Source organism: Notolepis coatsorum, assembly GCF_963971535.1.
Source record: "Notolepis coatsorum genome assembly, chromosome: 3".
In the NCBI taxonomy this organism is placed as follows: Eukaryota; Metazoa; Chordata; class Actinopteri; order Aulopiformes; family Paralepididae; genus Notolepis; species Notolepis coatsorum.
In genome coordinates, this window is record NC_140167.1 from 67,948,821 (window position 1) to 67,969,231 (window position 20,411).

Below are 20,411 nucleotides of genomic sequence, written 5' to 3' on the forward strand. Positions count from 1 at the left end.
AAACAATTCAAAGGGAGCGAAGCCCGATCTATTAGCATTTAGGCCGTAAGGTGAAGGCTGTATCGTTTCATCCCGTTCCCACCTCGGTGGACTATGCAATTTTCAATCTGGGTGAAAGATAGATTGGTGTAGATTTAGGAATAAAAAGTTCTCCATTTACAATCCTGCCCGTTTTTGCGCAATCATCATTTTAAAGTCGGGACTAGATCTTTCCTCGCGAATGGATACTTGGTCACCGCAGTTTTATTTGACGTAATTGGTGCGAGTTCGGTCACGTATCTTGCGCTCGACCAATAGCAGCTCTTTGTTGCGAGGATACGGCCGTCGGGCGACAACAAATGACACCCACAGATTAATGTTACATCAGAACAGGACAAATGGACAAAAAACACCTAAAGTTCGCAACGTTTTCTAAACAATGTTATATGCATCTCACGTCCGTTCAGAAAGACTGTGTACTAGATTTTACACAGACACGGTGGGATAGATATAGAAACTGCGTCGAACGGTGGCTTAACCTACCAGGCCAGAATCATACCATTGCAGAGACATACAAACATTGTTTAGAGATGGATTTGTGTAATAAATGTCATGATATATATCTGTATATCGTGTATGTCATAAATGTCATGATGAATTGAAAATGGGGGACCCTGATGTAAACAAGACGAAAGTCTTTCTCTGGTCTGCATCCCCTTAACAATTGTGTGTATTGAGCCGTACTGTATTATACCCATTCTGCAATCTGTTAATAAAGTTTTCAATCAATCAATCCCCTCGCCATATACATCCCAACCCCAGTCCACACCCTCATCCACCACCACACTTCCCAGGCAACACTGACGTTAATCATCCTCACCACTGTCATGCGAGTCATCATCCCATGTAGCCCTATATCCTCAGTTTCCTTAAAAACATTTGCACAGTTTCTCTGGTCTGCATTCCCTTAACAATTGTGTGTATTGAGCCGTACTGTATTGTACCCATTCTGCAATCTGTTAATAAAATGTTCAATCAAGAACACAGGCTCTCATGACAAGAATGTAGGCCTATGGATTTGACAATCCCTGTGTGCACACATCAGAATACAGGGCCAACACAGTAAATAACAGTTGATTGTCATTTACAAAGTAATTTACAATATGAAATTATAGACGGATAGATAGATGGGTATGGTAGATTATAGATACTGTAGATACTTTTATGAATAGTCTTCAGAACCGAGGACTATTAACCAAATTATTTGTAAATAGTCCTTGGTGTGGGCTAGGGTGTGAGAGAGTATGCTAGTCAGAATTATAAAGATGCTCGATGCAGTGCAGTTTCAACTGCAGTCAGAGCTGGGGGGGGACGGACAGTTGATAGTAGCCTATACTGTCTAAGATAAGCAGTCAAATACAGCACGATGTCAGGCAGAGGGTACATTACATATGATGTCAGGCAGAGGGTACATTACATACAGCATGATGTCAGGCATTACATTTTACATTTAGTCATTTAGCTGACGCTTTTATCCAAAGCGACGTACACGTTTTGTACAACAAGTCAGCAGGAAGGGTACAACTCTATCAGCTTTGATTGATTGATTGAAAACTTTATTAACAGATTGCAGAATGGGTACAGTACAGTACAGCGTTAAGGGGATGCAGACCAGAGAAAGACTTTCGTCTTGTTTACATCAGGGTCCCCCATTTTCAATTCATCGTAACATATATGACATACATGACATACAGATAGACAGTACTGCTACATCTTTTTTTTTTATCCACTTTTTCTCCCATTTTTCTATATTTTCTCCCATCCCAATTTCGTATCATCCAATTCAACCCTCCCCTGTCACGAACGCTGTTTCTTGCCTCCCACAAGCCGGCTGCAATGTGGACTAAGTCATACATAGCACAAGTCCCCTCCGGTACTTGAGGTAACAGCAGTCGCATCTTTTCACCTGCGCAGCTCGATCTCTCAGTGTCGAGGAGTAACGCGTGGGAGGCTCACGCTGCCCCCGACACTTCCTGATTCTACTGCGCAGGCGCACCAACCGACTTGTAGGAGTCGCTTGTTCACAACGTTCGATCCCCACCCTTCAGTTTTCCCTCCCCGTAATACGGCCAATGTGTATTACTGCGGACGACCAGCTAAACTGAAAACAATGTGGAGAGCTGGATTCGAACACGCGAATCCTAGCGTCTCCACACTGGTGGCGAGTGCCTTGCCCACTACACCACCTAGCCGCCCACAGTACTGCTACATCTATACATTTATGACATACCAGATTTGCAATTACAGTACTGTTTGTGATACAAAAAGAGTCCAGAAAAAAAGAGTATATACATTTGACGTAGAAACTGTACATTGGATTGGGTAGGTGGGGGTGGGGGGGGACTGTACATTGGAGGTGGTTGGGTGGGTAGGAGTGGGGGGTTGGGTAGGAGGGGTGGGTGGGGGACACTGTACAACTGTACAAACAAAACTGTACATTGGATTATTGACAAGACCATACTTGGTAATTTACTGTACATTGGAGGGGGTTGTGTTCGGACATTTACAGGGGCCAGTTTCGAGTTGCAGTCTCCCTTAGGTGTTTTTTGAGAGTGTTTTTGAAAGTGGGTAGTGATTCACATTCCTTTACAGCTTTGGGTAGGGCGTTCCACATTGATGTGGCATAATTGCGAAACGTGTTTAGTCCCTTGTTTGAGCCGAATCTGGGTTTAACATGATTTGTGGAGCTCCCTCTGGTGTTGTGATCGTGGTATTCACTGACCTTTGGGAAGTATTTTGACATGTACATGGGTACCTTGGTCGTGTAGTGTATCTTGTAGACCAGGCCCATTGCAAGTTGCTGTACTCTGTCGTCTACTCTAAGCCATCCTAGGTTGTCAAAGTGGGCAGGGGTGAGGTGGGTTCTAGGAGTAAGGTCAAGCAGTAGTCTGACCAGTTTGTTTTGAGATGTTTGTAATTTTGTTTTTAGCGCCTTTGAGGTGCTTTGGTACCATGAGGTGCAAGCATAGTCGTAGTACCCTTGAATGAGTGCTCCTGCTAGTCTTCAGGGTATTCTTGTTTACCAGTGAGGAGATCCGGTACAAGAATCGAGTTCGTTGGTTGACTTTTTTTATTACATTGGATGCCATTTTGTCACAGGAAAGATTTGCCTCTAGGATGGAACCCAGGTAGGTAATATCTTCTTTCCTTGTGACAATATTGTCACCCACTGTAACTGAGAAGCCGTCGGTCTTGCTGAGTTTGTTATTTGAACCGAAGAGAATGGACTCTGTTTTGCCCATGTGTAATGATAGTTTGTTATCAGCGAGCCATATGCAGATTTTGCCTAGTTCTGAGCTGAGGGTTTTTTCAACCTGTAACTTGTTCTTGTCAGAGACCAGCAGGGCTGAGTCGTCCGCAAACAGGAACAAGTTGCAGTCACAAGCTGACGACATGTCATTTGCATAAATTAGGAACAGTAGCGGACCTAGTATGCTTCCTTGTGGAACACCACAGCTTACTGTGAGGGGGGGGGATAGGGTACCGTTTACCTCCACCATCTGCTCTCTCCCCTCCAGGTAGGATTGCATCCAGCTCACTGATAGACTATCAAAACCAATTGCTTTTAGCTTGTCAATCAGAATGGTGTGATTGACAGTGTCGAAGGCCTTTTGTAGGTCCAGCATGACCATGCCGCAGTATTTGCCCGCGTCCACCTCTTGTTTGATGTGGTCGTTTAAATAGAGAAGGCATGTGTCAGTGGAGTGGGATGTTCTGAAGCCAGATTGGAATTCGTAGATTCGATTTTTTTCCGCAAGGTATTTTTCGACCTGTTCGTATACAATTTTTTCCATGACTTTCGAGATGGAGGTAAGGATAGAAACAGGGCGGTAGTTGCCTGGGTCTAAATTACTGCCTTTTTTGTGCAGAGGGGTCACTCTCGCAATTTTGAAGTCCTTGGGGACGTGTCCCTGTTTTATGGAGAGGTTTATTATGTGTGTGATGACTGGGGTGATGGCGGCTGCTGAGTCTCTGAGGAATTTGGAGGGGATGTTGTCATGGCCAGTGGCCTTGTTGGGTTGGAGGGCGCTCAGTTTTTTGAGTACCTCATCTGTTGTTACCATTTCCAGTTTGAAGTCGTCTTTGTGGACCCCTAGGTTCTTGTAGTATGCTACTATGTGTTCTACCCCATAATGCCCTGAGTGGGAGGGTAGTTTGTTTACCAGTGTTGTGGCTATGTTTGTGAAGAAACTATTTAAGTAATTGGCTACATCCAGCTTTTCTGTGATGAGCGTGTTGTCCGTCTTTATGTTTATGTTTGAGAATCTGGTTTTAAGTTTTTTACTGCAGCCTAGTTGGTTATTGAGTAATTTCCAAAGTTCACGTGGTTTGTTTTTGTTTTCCTCGGTTTTGTCATTGATGAATTTTTTTTTTGCTGTTTTGATCATGGAGTTTACATCATTTCTTAGTCTGTTTCTTTCCAGTTTGAGTTAAGTCACGTGGGCTTGGAGTTCACTGCTCGTGCTTATGGTAAGCTTTGACTGACTTTTACGAAACTCAGAGCATTTTTGTCTCTGGTTTTCATAGCGGTCAGTATTTCAGCGTGCATCCACGGCTCCGCGCGATCTTTTACCCTGGTGGTTCTTAGGGGGGCCATGTTGTTTAGTATCGTTGAAAATTTGGTTTTGAAGCCAAGCCATGTTTCTTCAACCAGTGTACCATTGAGCTCATCTGACCAGTCCAGACCCTCCAGTTCAAGGTTAAAGGCCTCGCTAGAGTAGGTTTTGAGGTCTCTAGATGTGACTGTTTTGTGACAGCCAGCCTTTTGTTTTAGCTTTTTGCGCGTACAGAATATCATGAATAACTGAATAACAATGTTCAAAGTGTTGAGTGCTACAGTGTAGGTTAGTATATTAGGACAAGTGCATGACAGTAAGGTTAGTTAGGGTTAGAAAACTTAGAATTATTATAATTTTTTTCATTTCAGATATTGATTGAAGAAGTGTCTTTAGTCGACGGCGAAAGATTGGACGGGTTTCAGCTGTCCTAACTGCGTGAACACTTTCGGCAACCAACATGCGCTTCCGCGTTTTTCTGATTGGCCGAGCGCCTTCCGCGTTTCTCTGATTGGCCGAGCGCGGCTCCCCCTTAAGCTCCAGGAGAGAGGAGAGAGGCTGAAAACCCGCAGATCTTGCCCGACTGATGGGAGCCGAATCCCGGATACGATTTTTCTGATGAATACCCCCAAAACATGGAGGTCCCCGAACGCATGGAAGTATTGATTGCGCCGTAACGAATCATAAAAAAAATATACCGTTAACTGGAATATGTTGTGCCTTTACACATATGTTGGATTATGTAATTGGTTTGTCATGACCAGGCATGCGTTGTTCATGGGACGGGGTAGCACGGTGTGTAACCTCACTCGCTATTTGCATCAATAGCTCCGGTCGTCAGGTGTGTTAAATACGTTCTCAGACACATTCACACCTAACCTTGTTGTGAAGACGTGTTCCATTCCATTCGTAGAGGCAATTAGGCACTGTCTTTAGTCTGTGCCCAAGCGAGGGGACATTAAATGCGCATTCGCGGGAGCGCGCGCACGCGCCGGGAGCGCGCGTGCACGTGGTGCGTGTCACCCCAGATGATTTCAATAACGCACCACTGGTCATGACAAACTAATAAAAAAATCGCGATTTACCCGGTGGCTACAACAACACACAGTGACTACATGCATGCAGATTGCAGTACTTGGATGGGAGACCGCCTGAATACCAGGTGCAGTAAGCATTTTGCACGACTACGAGGCGCTATTGCTCCCTGGAGACAGCACATGGCACAGGAGTTGGAGCATTGTTTATTAAACAACCACCTTCACATTTCATTAGTCATGTTACTTGTCCAATAATATCACTAAATACCAATCATCGCATTTCCAGCAATATGAATTGTTAGCTGAAAACCTGTTGTCTTTGTGTTGTACAGCCCTGGCTATTCCATTTCATAATTCTATTCTATTGTGCTTCTATCTCAATTTAGTTCATATTGCATTTTATTTTATTATGTCCGTTAATGTTGCACAGAAAACGACCAAATCAAATTCCTTGTATGTGGCAATAAAGACCTTTCTGATTCTGAAGAGCTCTTGTCTAAACCGAAAACATCTTTTGCGTAACAGGTTGGAGACCATTTCATAGACCACCTGTGTTGGTAATCTCGATGTGGAAAGAGCTCTCCCAGTCTGAGGCTATGCCATTCACTTGATAATACTAGTATCTCTTCCACCCGTGCGGTCCATTGGCGGACCGCAAATGACATCATGTCATAAATCAATCTCTCCAGACTGTTTGACAAAAGTATAATTTTATTTTTCAAATGTATTAAAGTATAAACATAACCATGTCACAACAGCATTTATAATGTTTATTATCATCAATACTTTAGTTTACCAATAGTGTTATTAGATAGATTTTCATTTTCGTTTTGGTATTATTTCGTTCGCGAAAGTTGCCATTTTGGAAAATGTGAACTTCGGGAATTGTAGTTTTTTTGCAGCCATTTTGTAGAGGACACTGACAGCTTTCGGAACAACACTTCCCAAGGGCCTCTATGGGGTTTCAAGCAAAGTACTTCTGTATGAATTTTTTTCATATCTTATTATTCGGGATAATAAACGACACAACGTAACGTTATTGACATATATTGAAGCGCAGTTAGTTTCTCTTCCCTATTTTTAGCATGTAGCAACTTGAAATTAGTTTAATCATCTTCCCATTATTCATTTCCTTAGATTTCTTTTGTACACATGATCTGCACGAGATCATTGGCAGTTTTTCTGTCAAAGATGCAATCATAATTCATATTCTCCTTTGTTTCATCACAATTTAAGCAAGCCTAGTAATACACAATATTTCTGACACTGGGAATACATTCACTGAGGTCCATAGATGTCCCTAGATACCAAGAATATGCAAATGGCCCTTGTAAAAGTGGAGCAATATTTGATTTACTTATGTATTTTAGGCAGATTTTCTGAAAATAGGGCTCCGGGCTTAAGAGGTTAAAATGTCTCACAACCACATCAACAAAACAAATGAAATCCATTTGCGATTTGTGTACCGCCACCAATTACCCAATTAACAATACTGTTAATTACCTAGCCAATTCAGTATCATCTCTGCAATCACTTATTAAAACTAAGGCATTGGTCATCCAACGTCTTGAGAGCTGGTCTTTTCTCAGAAATGTAACAGCATCCACCACAGGGCGACATGGCAGCCCTTCAGAAATCAATGCCGATTTATTATGCACATATCACATATTCCAAAACCATAAATAGTTTGCACATTTAGTTTAACAGTTACTTGACAAGAGTTTGAATAAGTTATTTGAACGTTAAAGAATTGTAATATGTCCTCCAGTAATGTAATCAGAAGACACAGAATCTGTGTCAATTACTGCTCAATGACATCACTGAAGGCCATAAACATTGAACAAACAAATTAACAGTCAATAACTTGAGTTTTTGGATGAGAGATTATTTTCAGATCGTCAGACATTGCAGTGAGAGCACTTCTGCCCACTTAACGAAAGTCTCGCAGAGTTGAAATAAAAAACGTTAAACAGAAGCAAAAAGGAAGATATTTATTGGGGGCACAAGAGAAATAAAATGGCAAAAAAAGACACTTCATAAGAACAGCGCATTTTGATTTAGTTATGGTTACTAATTTCTCTGTAATAAATTTCTCCTTTTGTGTAATAACAGTAAGTGAAAGGCTTGTAAATGGTCCCACGATTTAATCAAAATATACACGTTTCATAAGATATAAAACCAATATTGCATCTGAATAACTACTGTGGTATAAAAATCATTATGTACAGTTTTTCTTAACCACATCCCAACAACACACCATGTTTGTCTCCTTGGTAAAGAACCAGTATGTGACAGACATAACGCTGAGTAACTACTAGTTAAAGCTGCAATAACCCTTTTCCGACAGTATTTTTCTAATTTTCAAAACCTCTTATGACCACCTGCCAGAAGGTCTCATTGAGTTGGTGTCCTAGTCAACAAGCCTGTGCTACCAGCAGCAAATCTGTTATTAATCATTTTTGTTGTTGACAACTTTTTTTCCAGCCATCTCTTACTTACATCAATATTGTGCAGTATTGTATTTGTAGGTGAAGTATTTACCTACCTTGTTTAACAACCAGGAAATGGCCAAGAGAAAGTTGTATCAGCACATATTTTAGTTACAAGAAGATTGCACCAGTAAGGCATTTTTATGTTTATACATGACAAGGCTTCATTTTGGGAAAATAGAGTTGGTTAATAGCGGTGATTCGCGGTCCCCCTAGTGGTCAGAGAAGAGTTATAGCAGCTTTAAGTCCACTTTCTGCCATGATCTGAACATGTAGAAGTAAAATCCATGCCAATTACCACAATCAATGCTTTGGATTAGAATAACATGGTGCATTAACTCCAAGCATTTGAATTGTTCTACTCATTTGGGTTGGAGATGGACATTTGACAATGTTAATAAATTCTAACCATGAAAAGGTGATAGACAAAATATTGTAGAGGCCTATCTGATCTGTTACAAACTAAGTAATTTAAGTGAACCCTAAAAAAGCAATTAAACCAGTGTTTTGGTTTTTGAGTCCATGGTAGCAGAAAATGTTAGCATTTGTTAGCATCACACTAAGCATGCCAATGGAAGTAATTTCAAATTCTGTTACCAAGCAATATTCATGCCCCCTAACTAACGCCTAGTATTATGATAACAAAGGCTAACATTATGCTCCCAATATGTCAAAAACTAAAAACATTAGTGCAAGTGATTTTGACGTCCAGTTTATAAAAAAATCAGATAGGCTTTATTAAAAAAAATATCAAAAAAGCATGGACTATCCTATTAACATAGATGGAATGTCTACATAAATAGCATTAAGACAACATGGATGGTGCTCGATATCTTCAAAGCAATCAGTCTGATTTCAACACTAACAGCACCACAGCAAACATGTCTCCAATTTGCACATCGTAATCTTTCTGTTCAGCACATTCTATGACGTGTTGCATTGAGAATGTATTTAGCCGAAGAAATCCATGCTCGCTGTACAAATAAAACGGCACAGAATAGAAGGCACTTTTGATGCAGCATCGGTTTAGTCTTTGACGCTACGCGTACACAAGGACCAGACGGGATGCACCGACACCACTTCCTTCGGCTTGTACCAAAAGGACAAAGTCTTTATGTATATTGGCGATGCAGAGTACCAATCATCTATCAATCATTTCTATTGGGCCAAATCGATTGAGATATAGCGCCGTCTTATTCTCCGTAACAGAGATCCAACGGCGTATGTGAAACAAAATGCGAAAATTCAAGTTGCTTTGATTTCCCGACATGCTACACGTGGTACTTGTAAAATTCCAGTATGAAATTCTCCCACATATCCATATCCTATTTTAGCCTGGAATCCGCCTGATGTCCAGTACCAGCATTAGTACATCCTCAGCACACAAACCCTCATGTGCCTTTGTGATTGTGTGTGCCTGCCTTTGTGATCCATTGAAATCAGTATTAAGAGATTTTAAAGTATTCACACAGGAAAACATTGTCAAATACTAAAAGAAATTAAAGTTCTTTAAAAAGAAAAACAGAAACACAGAGGCAAGTGTATGGGTTTTGCATCTAGAAGGCCTTTTTTGGTTTTGAGCTGTAGTATATCACAAACTTATAGCGTATAAGATGAGATAGCAAGGTAACACGATTTACAAATACATCCAACGGGCCAAACAAGAGACATCTTCCAGAAAAGGTTTTGCAAGGCAATTTGCAAAAGGCAAAGTGCTGCGAGATCCACTAACCATGGTTGCGATAAACTCAATAGTTAAGGAATGACTTATTGCTACAATATTTTGATTTGAACAAAAAATGATTGCATACATGGAAATAAAAAATATAAAAAGAAATGCAAATAATTTGCATCTAGAATTACAGTAAACAAGACTAGTAATAAGAGCCATACAGCCTGCAACAGGGGGGTTCATTGCAGTTTCTTTTTCAAATGGCTGGTCAGCTGTAGTTTGAATATTCCCAACTACTACAACAACAACAACAGGTAGCAGTTAAAGGTACAAAACACTCAAATAAAAGGACTTGAAAACAATAAAATATGGATATATTTCTAATATATCTCATACAAATGGTAAACCTAAAATCAGCTGTAAACCTGTTTGAAACGTGATGGAAAGATTTCTTCTTCTTTTTTTACACTGAAAGTCAAAGTCAAGGACTTCTGAAATAAGGCACAGGAAGTATATGAAATCGAGACCGAAAAGGCAAATCCACTGGTTCATTTCTCATGCTTATCTCTTGAATTAAAGCTGCACTGTCATTTTGAGAGGAAAAGTTACTAATTTAAAATTGCCCAATTAGAAAATTCTTAGAATTATGATGTCACCATTTTATATATAAAAACAACATATTTTTAAGGCATTGTGAACCAAACCTTAAAGGATATATATAAACAACATGGTGCAACAGTAACATTATAGGTTTCAAACGGTTTTCCAGGTGACCCGATTTTCCTCTAAGGACAGTTTGTTTATTCGGTAATTCAGTAAATTTGTATAAATATATAGTATTTAAAATAACATTTCCAAGGTATACATTTCCCTCCCAAAACTACAGAGTAGCTTTAAGACACTTTTAAGACTTTTAGTTTTTAGTGGCAGCGGCCGTAGAGAAGACTCGCCAACGCGCCACGTGCCTCCTGAAACATGGAGCTATGAGCCAAGCGCCAGACACCACAAAGCTCCTGAGTGGGCGGGAGAACAACCAGGTGGGACTTTGTGTGAAATCACAAAGATGAATCTGTTTCAGTGGAGGCTGGCAGGGCTAATTAAATGTACCACCACATGCATCATCCACTCTTGAAAGATTACAAGAGGAGGAACGTCAAGTTCCTTTGTGTTTTTTTCACAAGTTATTTGAAAAACACAAGTCACCTATATGCTCGAAACTGTTCAGCTAGATTATTATCCTTGTAACAATTTTTTTTAAAGAAATTTTAACAAGGGGCTTGGTGGTTTTCATTTAAACTTGACAGACTTCAAAGGCCAATTTTGAAATCTGCAAGCTAGCCTCTTCCTTGTTGACTAGAAGCAAGGCGATTGTCTGTGAGCCTGGCGCACTACCATGAATGATGCACTTGACCATGCATTTGGTTTTAGGGTACTCAATTTAACTTCTCCGGAGAGATAACCCAAGAATTGGTTAAGAACTCCGATAAAATATGCTATACACTTTTTCCATATGTGGTTGATTTGTATTGATATGTATATAAATATGCGATAGGAATGATGAAAGTGATTTCACTCGTTCAGGGCTATACTTAACAGGAGTTGTTTGCCATAAGGTAATAACTGACGTCGGGCTGCTTTCCTCAGATGGTGGACTTGGAGAAAGAGACCCTCAGATGATGGTTCTCTCCCAGGTCGTGGTTGTGAAACTCAATGAGGGACTCTATGGCTTCCTCCACTGACCCCATCTGGATCAGAGCCATTTTGCGGTCTTTCCTGAAAGGGACAGTCGGTTGGTTAGCGATGGCCGCCCATGGTAAAGATTATAGTTTGTGTTGTGTTCCTACACTTTTTTCCATTTCAGAGTTTCATACTTTACCAGGCCTTCACTTGCTGGATTTAAATATGTTGTGGGTGCTCACTATGATGCAAGCTAATAGTATCAGGTTAATAGGGCTGCAACTACACTCTACAGCTGAAGATTATTCTTCACAACAACAAATATTACAATGTCAAAAGACAGTGGGCAACTATACAATATGTAGTAATACTTCTATGGAGACTGAATAACAGTCCAGACTTGTCAGTGCTCTTTCCCAAACTTTTCACAATCTGAAAATTATCAAATTAATTTCCCATCCTTTCCAGACCTGCATATCAATCCTTGTGTGTGTGTGTGTGTGTGTGTGTGTGTGTGTGTGTGTGTGTGTGTGTGTGTGTGTGTGTGTGTGTGTGTGTGTGTGTGTGTGTGTGTGGAGACAGAGATAATGAGTGAGACAGAGAGAGAACAACCCACAACATCAATAAACATGGTGGTGCTTTACTTACTGGAAGAACTTGAAGGCCTTGACCATGGCACCTGAGCTCGCAAACACCATCTTGAGGTCATCCTCCACCACAGCAGGTCTGCAAGCAGAGATAACACAATAGACCCTTTATTCCCCCATCCTGTCATTTTGAAGGCAAAATTCGGCGTGTGCATCTCTTGAGTTTACGTTCTCATGATGTAACGCAGGCATGTGAATGAGTGGTGGTCCACAGGCATCACTCTCTGCAGTAGTGAGCATTAGCCAATGAGAGAGGGAGAGAGACTCTGGATTTCAGGATTCTTTGTCAAAGTGAAGCCAGATAAGGGACAGGCTGGGAGGCAACAGAGATTCCCCCTTTTCAAAAGAAATGATTGAATTGAAGGGTTGATTATGTCATGTTGATGTAGTGAATGGCTAAATCCAGAGTTAGGAAACTGGAAATATTTGTGCAGTGTTGTAATTTCCACTCCATAGGACCAACACATACTGTCCATGTTCAAGTACTAAATTACACAGTGTTTCACTTGCATTTGCAAGTAGAAATAGATACGTGCGAACTGGAATGATTATTTAGGAGCACAAGCGAGTAAAGATTACAACCTGAACCATAATCCTTTACCCAGCCGCTGCTAATCGTTAAAAAACGTCACGATTACCAAGAATTTTAGAAGCCACAATATCTAGCTATTAAGCCCTGCGTTAGACATTGCCCTGTGAAAAACCCCTCAGTCACGCTGTTTCACTGTGCTGTGTTTATGTGCGAGTGCCACCAACAGCATGAGTTTACAGAGAGGAGACATGCTGTGGAAACAGCAACATTCCAGCGTGGGAGCATTTTGGATATCTAAAATATTACCAGGAGATTGATGAAGACGAACCGTAACTGCCAACTGGAAACAGCAACATTCCAGCGTGGGAGCATTTTGGATATCTAAAATATTACCAGGAGATTGATGAAGACGAACCGTAACTGCCAACAGGCTTAATGTGTCGCATGCATCACATCCTCAAGATCAACATCCATCCCGTTTACCAAAGTCACTGTAAAACCTAAACCAGTCGCTAACTGAGCCCCAAAACAGTTAACTCAACCCTGAGGCAGCGCACAGCAGTCCACTGGGCGAGTTTACCTTCATTGGAGTTGATTTTGCGAACACAAAATCTCCCACCCTCTCTCCATGTACGTTCAATGATTTTTAAGTAGCCAAACATTGGCACTACAAAGACTAATTGGATAGCTGATAATGCATATTTAAATTCATTATCTATATTTGAATTTTTTTTAAAACCATCAAAATGTTTCACTGGCGTTTCAATGTTTCAAATGTATTGTCATCATGCAGCACAAGTACAGTGCAAATGTAACAGAAAAGTGCAATAGTAATATACAATGTACAGGTGATTAAACTGGGTATAAAATATATAGATTAGTACTACCGAGTAAAGTACAGAGTTGTATTAAATAATATGTGTGCAGTGATACAGGTATAAACTACTCACGGGATGTTGGAGAGGTGCAGGGTGGAGGAGGGAGGGAAGATGTTAGAGTAGTTCTTGGAGCCAGGCTTCTTGAAGCGGTGCAGTGGGGAGTTGCTGTAGTCTTTGGTCAGCCCCTGGTCCTCATGGCCCTCCCGGGGCAGCTGGACACTGGTGTGTTTGGAGAGGGTGACGCGCAGGGGCCTCCCATAGAGCCTCTGTCCGTTCAGGTGGCTCATGGCTAGTGATGACGAGAGGATTGCGACGAGGAGAAGAGTGGCAGTTAAAAAGGTGCTATAGATCAAATGATTATGTTTTTAAATAACACATCCACAGAGCTTTTAGAAAATGTGCAGAATAAAAGTATTGCTTTTCCCCCAAATAAACGATTAATTTATCATTTCAGAAATGTTGGCAGGTCCAAAATGAATGTTGTTGTTTACATGTATCCCCTCCCCTACTTCTCCATGTGGAATGCACCTGATTGGATAATTTAAAAAAAATTAAAAATTAAAAGAACATCTAACCCTAACTAACCTTACTGTCATGCACATGTCATGTCCTAATATACTAACCTACACTGTAGCACTCAACACTTTGATGAACATTGTTACTCAGCTGATAAGAGTTGTACCCTTCCTGCTGTCTTGTTGTACAAAACTTGTAAGTCACTTTGGATAAAAGCATCAGCTAAATGACAAATGTAAATGTATAACATGCTGCTAGTTGAAACAAACCAACTCTCTAGTGGGACATCTAGTGGCTCAATGTTATCTATAGCACCTTTAATTTTAAGTCTCTTACTGGACAGTAGCTTAATCGATATACAAATCAATTACATACTTTTTCACAATTACACAGAACAAATCATTCACAGGACAGACTGGCTAAACGCTTCAAGGGCCACAAGGAAAAGAAAGTCAAAAAGTTCCTTTCATTTGGGTTTTTACCAGAACATTTACCTAGTTGAGCCTGAGTGCCGTCGGCCATCTGAATCAGAGCATTTTCCTTCTTGTTGAACAGGATCTTCACTCTCATCGCGTCACCATATACACCTTAACGAGCAGTAGAGGGGGGGGGGGGGGGGTATGTGTGTAAGAAACGTACATCAAAATTAATTCTAGACATGGGTGAATTCAATCTGGGATGCTTTAAGAAGACTCTTACATTTTTTTTAATTAAAAAAAAAAAAGCATCCTAAATGCATGACCTACTTCACAGTCGATATATTCCGACTGAAAGTGGAGGTCTGAGTGAATCGAGTTTTAAGCCACTGACCCTTGCAAATTTGTATTCGCTACTAGAAAATATGCATATCGAGTAATGTTGTAAAATATCTGAAAAACTGATCTACTTTAGATGGGGGGAAAAAGGGGGGGAAATTCTATACATTGTGTGGGATCTTTGCTGAAGGTTTTGTAGAACTGCAAAATGTGAATACCAGAAGGTGAAGGGAGAAACAGTATTGAAGTACTTTTGTCGAGGAGGCGATAACATGGGAATGCTAATTAATTTATGAAGGGGGGGGGGGGGGGGAGAAAAAATAAACAATTTAGAAGGCAAGAATCACTAACTGGTTAAAAACAAGAAATCCAAGTGAGGAAATTAGGGTAAGGGTCAGAGGAAATTAAACTGGCAGATTCCACCATGTATGCAACAAAAATTACGAGAGTCTTGACTATTAACCAAAAGCAATTGATACAGTGTTGAGAGCATGCAAACGTAAGAGAATTCAGCATGCAAAATGATAGTGGAACTAAGACTGAGTACACCATAAAAAAAATTATGAAATACACCAAAAATTGCAGCACCTGAATTTAATCATGCCGGCATAAATATAGTCCAGCTAAAATATTTGTATGTTAATTAACTAACTTTGTTAGTTTTAAATAATTAAGTTAACTTTGATTAACACTAGCTAGCATTAGCTGTAACCGTTGGCTGTGATGCTAGCCAACAGCAAAGAACAAAACAACAGATGTGTTATGATTTCCACTGTGGGGTAGAGGTAGATTATGAAGACCGAACGGCATCAAACATGGGGCAGACATCTTTAACACAGTTGCCCATTGAAATGTCAATGTGTCGTTACTTTTGCTACCGTTTCTAGCTAGCAAATTAACCCAACCAAAACTAAAAACAAAAGTCTTGTTTGTAGAAAATAACTCTCAGTTAAGAGTTGTTCACTGGGTCGGCTGTCTGCTAGTACAGTCTAAATAAAGACTTTGAGTTGACTGTTGAGGAAATGCTGCAATTTTTGTGTGAATATACTCAATCACCACGCAAAGAAACAAAACACAAAATATCTATAAAGAAATTAATAATAAATAAAAAGAAAAAACAGAACAAACAAGTAGTAGTAATAATAAACAGATGCTAATGATAACATACCGAAAAGAATAAAGAGGCATTGGGGCGTAACTCTCTTTATAAGACAGCAGAGGAAGGCAGCGGAGCGAGAGGGACAGGAAAAGATCGGAGGCAGGAGAATGGAGGTTCAACAGATCATCCACAGCGAAGGCAGTTCCATGGGTAATGGCAAAAAAACAAGGGTTGTTCAATCATAAAGGGTTAATCAACTTGTATAAAAGGGTAAAAAAAATTAAATTAAAAAACTATGTGGAAGCGGTGGGTACATTTATTACAAGTATCAAGAGGTGGATAGCCACGTTGTGTGTGTTGGTGCGTGTTGTGGCACGTTATTAACAGGCACACGGAGTGAGGTGGTTCGACACATGGGACGTGCAGTCAGCAGAGCCCGACTGATACTGGATTATTTTTAATTTTTTTGCAAGGAACCCTCAAACTTAGTTATCAAAGAGTTATGACAAAGATATGCAACTGGAGGCGAGATATTTGACAGTATATATGTGTGTGTGTATATAAAAATGTGTGTAGAAATATATATGTGTGTATATATGTGTGTAAGAAAGGCTAAAGTAAGCTATTTGTACTGCATGCTAAAATTGTGTGACATACAGCATACATTAGCCTGGCAGTTAAAAAATGGGCCTGCTTAGACCCCTTTAAAATATGGTTGATCAAACGGCGGGATGTCGGTAACAAACGCAGATACCGATATATCTGTGATAAGCCAATATTGGTCGGGCTCTAGAATTAACAGGAAAAAAAAGGATTCATAGTCAAGGTATTACATAAAAAAGGGGGAGAGGGGGAGGAGGGAGAGAAACAAGGAAATGGAGGTATAAAAACATCAGTATACAAGGAAATACAAAATGTTTTGATGAAGTGGATGTTATATTATGTTATATTACACACAAGATGCTGAGGCAAAGTTAAGGACCTGGGTATAATTAAAAATCAACCAATAACATTTGTCATTTGTTTGGATTTCTTAAAACAGATCCTATAACTTTGTATTCGAGTGGCTTCTCAAAGAATAAAAAACAATGTTAATGTAGTTAAAAAGAAACAGTGAGCGAGATGTTGCATCAGAAATTATACTCGACACAAAATTAGGCAAATGTGATTCAAGGGCAGGCCTTCAAGGCAAATTGTGATACCTCCAAATATCCAGATTGTATGTAGACGACAACACAAAAAATGTGAAGGGGCTTAACGTAGAATTGGCAAAGACTTAAAATAAGGCCGGTGTGGTCCATTAAAGCATGCATAATATGGAAAATTGCCTCGTCCTTTTTTATGGATTTGGTCGATCTGAAATGTTATTTTGGCGCCGACATTTGCCATTTGTGCATTTGCCCTTTGTCCAGGGTTTAAATCTGTTCAATACATGGGAAGAAAAGAGGTAGTGGACAATAAATAGGTTTCTTTGCTAAATAAATTGACAAACGTGTTCCACAGATGCAAGGAAATTGTATACTTGTAATTGTAAGCTTAAACTACAGGAAACATTAACTCTAAATTAATTTAAACATATGATGAAGACCATGGAATCTGAGACCATAGGAAACTGTACATGTTTTAATTGACAGTATTTTCTTTCCTTGGAACTGTGTGTCTAAAACCATGAACACATTTGTCTGAATGTTTTAATGTTTTTTTTGTCTGAAACTAATGTACTTTTGCTGTCCTTCTTGGCCAGGTCACTCTTGTAAAAGAGATTCTAATCTTAATGAGTTTTTATCTGGTTAAATAAAAATTAAATACAACTGTTGAAAAGATACATAATATGTCCCCTTTAAGTCTGGACAGCAGAGTCTACTTTAACCCAAGTACTACACTACACACTGCTCATCAACCCCCTCGCTGGGAGGGATTTTCAAAAAGGAAAAAGAGACAGAGGCTGTAATGTCCGAGGAAAACTGCCTTTTATGGTGTTTCCTCAAGGCTGACTTGAATGTGTGTGCATTATGTGAGGCTGTGAATCACGTTGCTGTGCTGTGACATGTAACTGAGACCTCTACGCTGACAGAGAGCAGGGAAACCACTAACCTCTGGGTTAAGGTTGCTGATCAGCATGACGCAGTGCCCAGCGGGGAAGCCTGGGAAGCCTAGCCGGCCTGCATTGGCCGCCACAGACCCAGGCATGGACAGAGACGCCAGGCCTCCAGGCATCGCAGGCATGGCCAGTCCTGGGGAGGGCCAATACATAGGAGACACACCTAATGATTAGGTGACGGGAACAAATTAATGGATGAGTAAAAGAAGGCAACAGTGCATGAGTCCAATATGTCAAAATGATATAATTAAATCATAGGATGATACACGTTTTATATTTTTGAGGATGCCATTGGCCATGCAATTATTCTACAGTGGTCATACAGTTGAAAGTTAGCATAGGGACAATGTCCCTTCCAGACATTTAATGAATGCAGAAGCATAGATGAACACCAACCTTGCTGAATGGCGAAGTGTGGGGGGAAGTGGGCGCCTGCGTAGGGGTTGGCAGAGATGATGCCTGGAGCAGCTGTGGAGGAGAACATATACATGAGGAGGGTGGGACACGTCAGACGACACACCTTTCTATCAGTTTTCCCAGTACCCCAATTTAGTCTATTCCCCCCTGGTTGTTACGCTGCCCACATGTTGGTCTAGGGAGGGTGTAGATGACCACATGCCTCCTCTGATACACTTCTTTCCACTTGACAGCGTGGAGTATCACTGGGAGAGTGTAACATGGTGGTTCACACCATCTTCCCCCAGATCCATTCCCTGCTGAACAGGCTCCTATTGGATCCTGACTAGTAGGAGCCGCTATCGCAACGACCTCACCAGGTATTGGGTCTCTGCAGTAAATGTTACCTCCCAAGTATTTATTTTATTGCTCTGCCATATATGAATGGATAGAACACTCAAAGCACAATCAAATGAGATTTGAAAACAAGCCATCTCAAAACATAAGGAACAATCCACCCAAAAAACAACAGATTTAATTATCCTCACAATCTCACATATCACAAAACTATAAACAATCTTGTACAATTTGGTTTGAGTGCTATTCAGTTAAAGAGTTAATGATGTACATTATAACAGGAAGATAAACACAACTGAGTGAAATTATGAAAATGTAAAGGCTCACTAAAGGCCTTGATATTTTTCATTGTCATCATGTCGCTGAGTTACATCATGTTACTTCCTACATCATAATGACAGCACAGTGTTTGAGCTAATCAGCAATACCTGCTGAATGACGCAAGTGAGTTGCCCACTACCTGTATTGAGCTGCGGCTCTAAAAAAAAAGTACAATGACTGGCGGCTACGTGGCGTAGTGGGCAAGGCGCTCACCACGAAATGCTGGAGACGCTGTGCTCGTCAGTTCGAGCCCAGCACTCCACATTTGCTTTCAGTTTAGCTGGTCGTCCGTACTAATACACATTGGCCGTATTAGGGGGTGGGAAACTGATGGGTGGGGATCGGGCGTTGTGGACAGCGACTCCTACAGGTCGGTTGGTGCGCCTGCGCAGTAGAATCAGGAAGTGTCGGGGGCAGCGTGAGCCTCCCACGCGTTACTCCTCGCCACTGAGAGATCGAGCTGCGCAGGTGAAAAGATGCGACTGCTGTTACCTCAAGTACCGGAGGGGACTTGTGCTATGTATGACTTAGTCCACATTGCAGCCGGCTTGTGGGAGGCAAGAAACAGCGTCCGTGACAGGGGAGGGTTGAATTGGATGATACGAAATTGGGATGGGAGAAAATATAGAAAATGGGAGAAAAAGTAGAAAAAAAAAAAAAAAAAAAAAAGTACAATGACACTATGGAGAAACCATGGCGCTCCCCTGACTAAGGCTGAGGTTACACCTTTCGTATCATTTCGTATTGTTTTCTTATACGTATCGCCGCAACGTCATGCGCCTCGAGTCACACTTTCGTTTTTTTTCCGTTTTTGTCAGCCGAGCACACTGATGTAGTACACTGCCAAAGCAGTAGGTGGCAGTAGGTGGCAAACATGAAGGCAATTTCAACCAATCAGAACGAATGTGCCAATACACTTCCTGGTGGAAGCTCCAGCAAAGAAAATGTCAATAAGGCAGGCGCCTATGCATGCCGCGCCACCATCTTGCAATGCAAGATGCACTCAATGCAGCAATAATTTTTCAGCAAAGCCTAATAAAAGTGCAATAAACAAAACGGATACATTCACTGTGTGTTCTGCCTGTCATTTGTTGATGAAACAAAACTAACATCAACACAAGTGACCACTAAGAGCGGATAGTTTAGTCTAAAAAACGATCGGTAGCATTGTTAGCTGCATGCTAACGTCAATGGAGTATGCCATTATAACAATATAGCATTGTGGCTAGAAGCTAACGTTAGCTCACGCTACTTAGCCAGCACGAAACTGATGATATCGCGAGCTATCAGTAGTTAGATAACATTAGAGACAACGCTGTGTGTATTAAACAAAGGTGAA

General features: G+C 40.7%; 1 protein-coding gene across 5 annotated transcripts in view; it reads right to left on the reverse strand.

Moving 5' to 3' along the window:
* Positions 1 to 7,602: 7,602 nt before the first annotated feature.
* Positions 7,603 to 20,411, reverse strand: part of LOC311225497 (polypyrimidine tract-binding protein 1-like) — a 42,166-nt gene continuing 29,357 nt past the window's right edge. For 3 of the 5 annotated variants that reach the window (XM_084310792.1, XM_084310793.1, XM_084310796.1), the window contains 7 exons: positions 18,395 to 18,466; positions 17,992 to 18,161; positions 15,967 to 16,000; positions 14,538 to 14,630; positions 13,600 to 13,816; positions 12,119 to 12,196; positions 7,603 to 11,566 (listed from right to left, as the gene is read on the reverse strand). In XM_084310792.1, the coding sequence (XP_084166918.1) occupies positions 11,434 to 11,566; positions 12,119 to 12,196; positions 13,600 to 13,816; positions 14,538 to 14,630; positions 15,967 to 16,000; positions 17,992 to 18,161; positions 18,395 to 18,466 (797 nt within the window). In that variant the 3' untranslated portion in view covers positions 7,603 to 11,433. The remainder of the gene's footprint in view (positions 11,567 to 12,118; positions 12,197 to 13,599; positions 13,817 to 14,537; positions 14,631 to 15,966; positions 16,001 to 17,991; positions 18,162 to 18,394; positions 18,467 to 20,411) is intronic. The other 2 variants (XM_084310794.1, XM_084310795.1) reach the window with 1 other exon arrangement.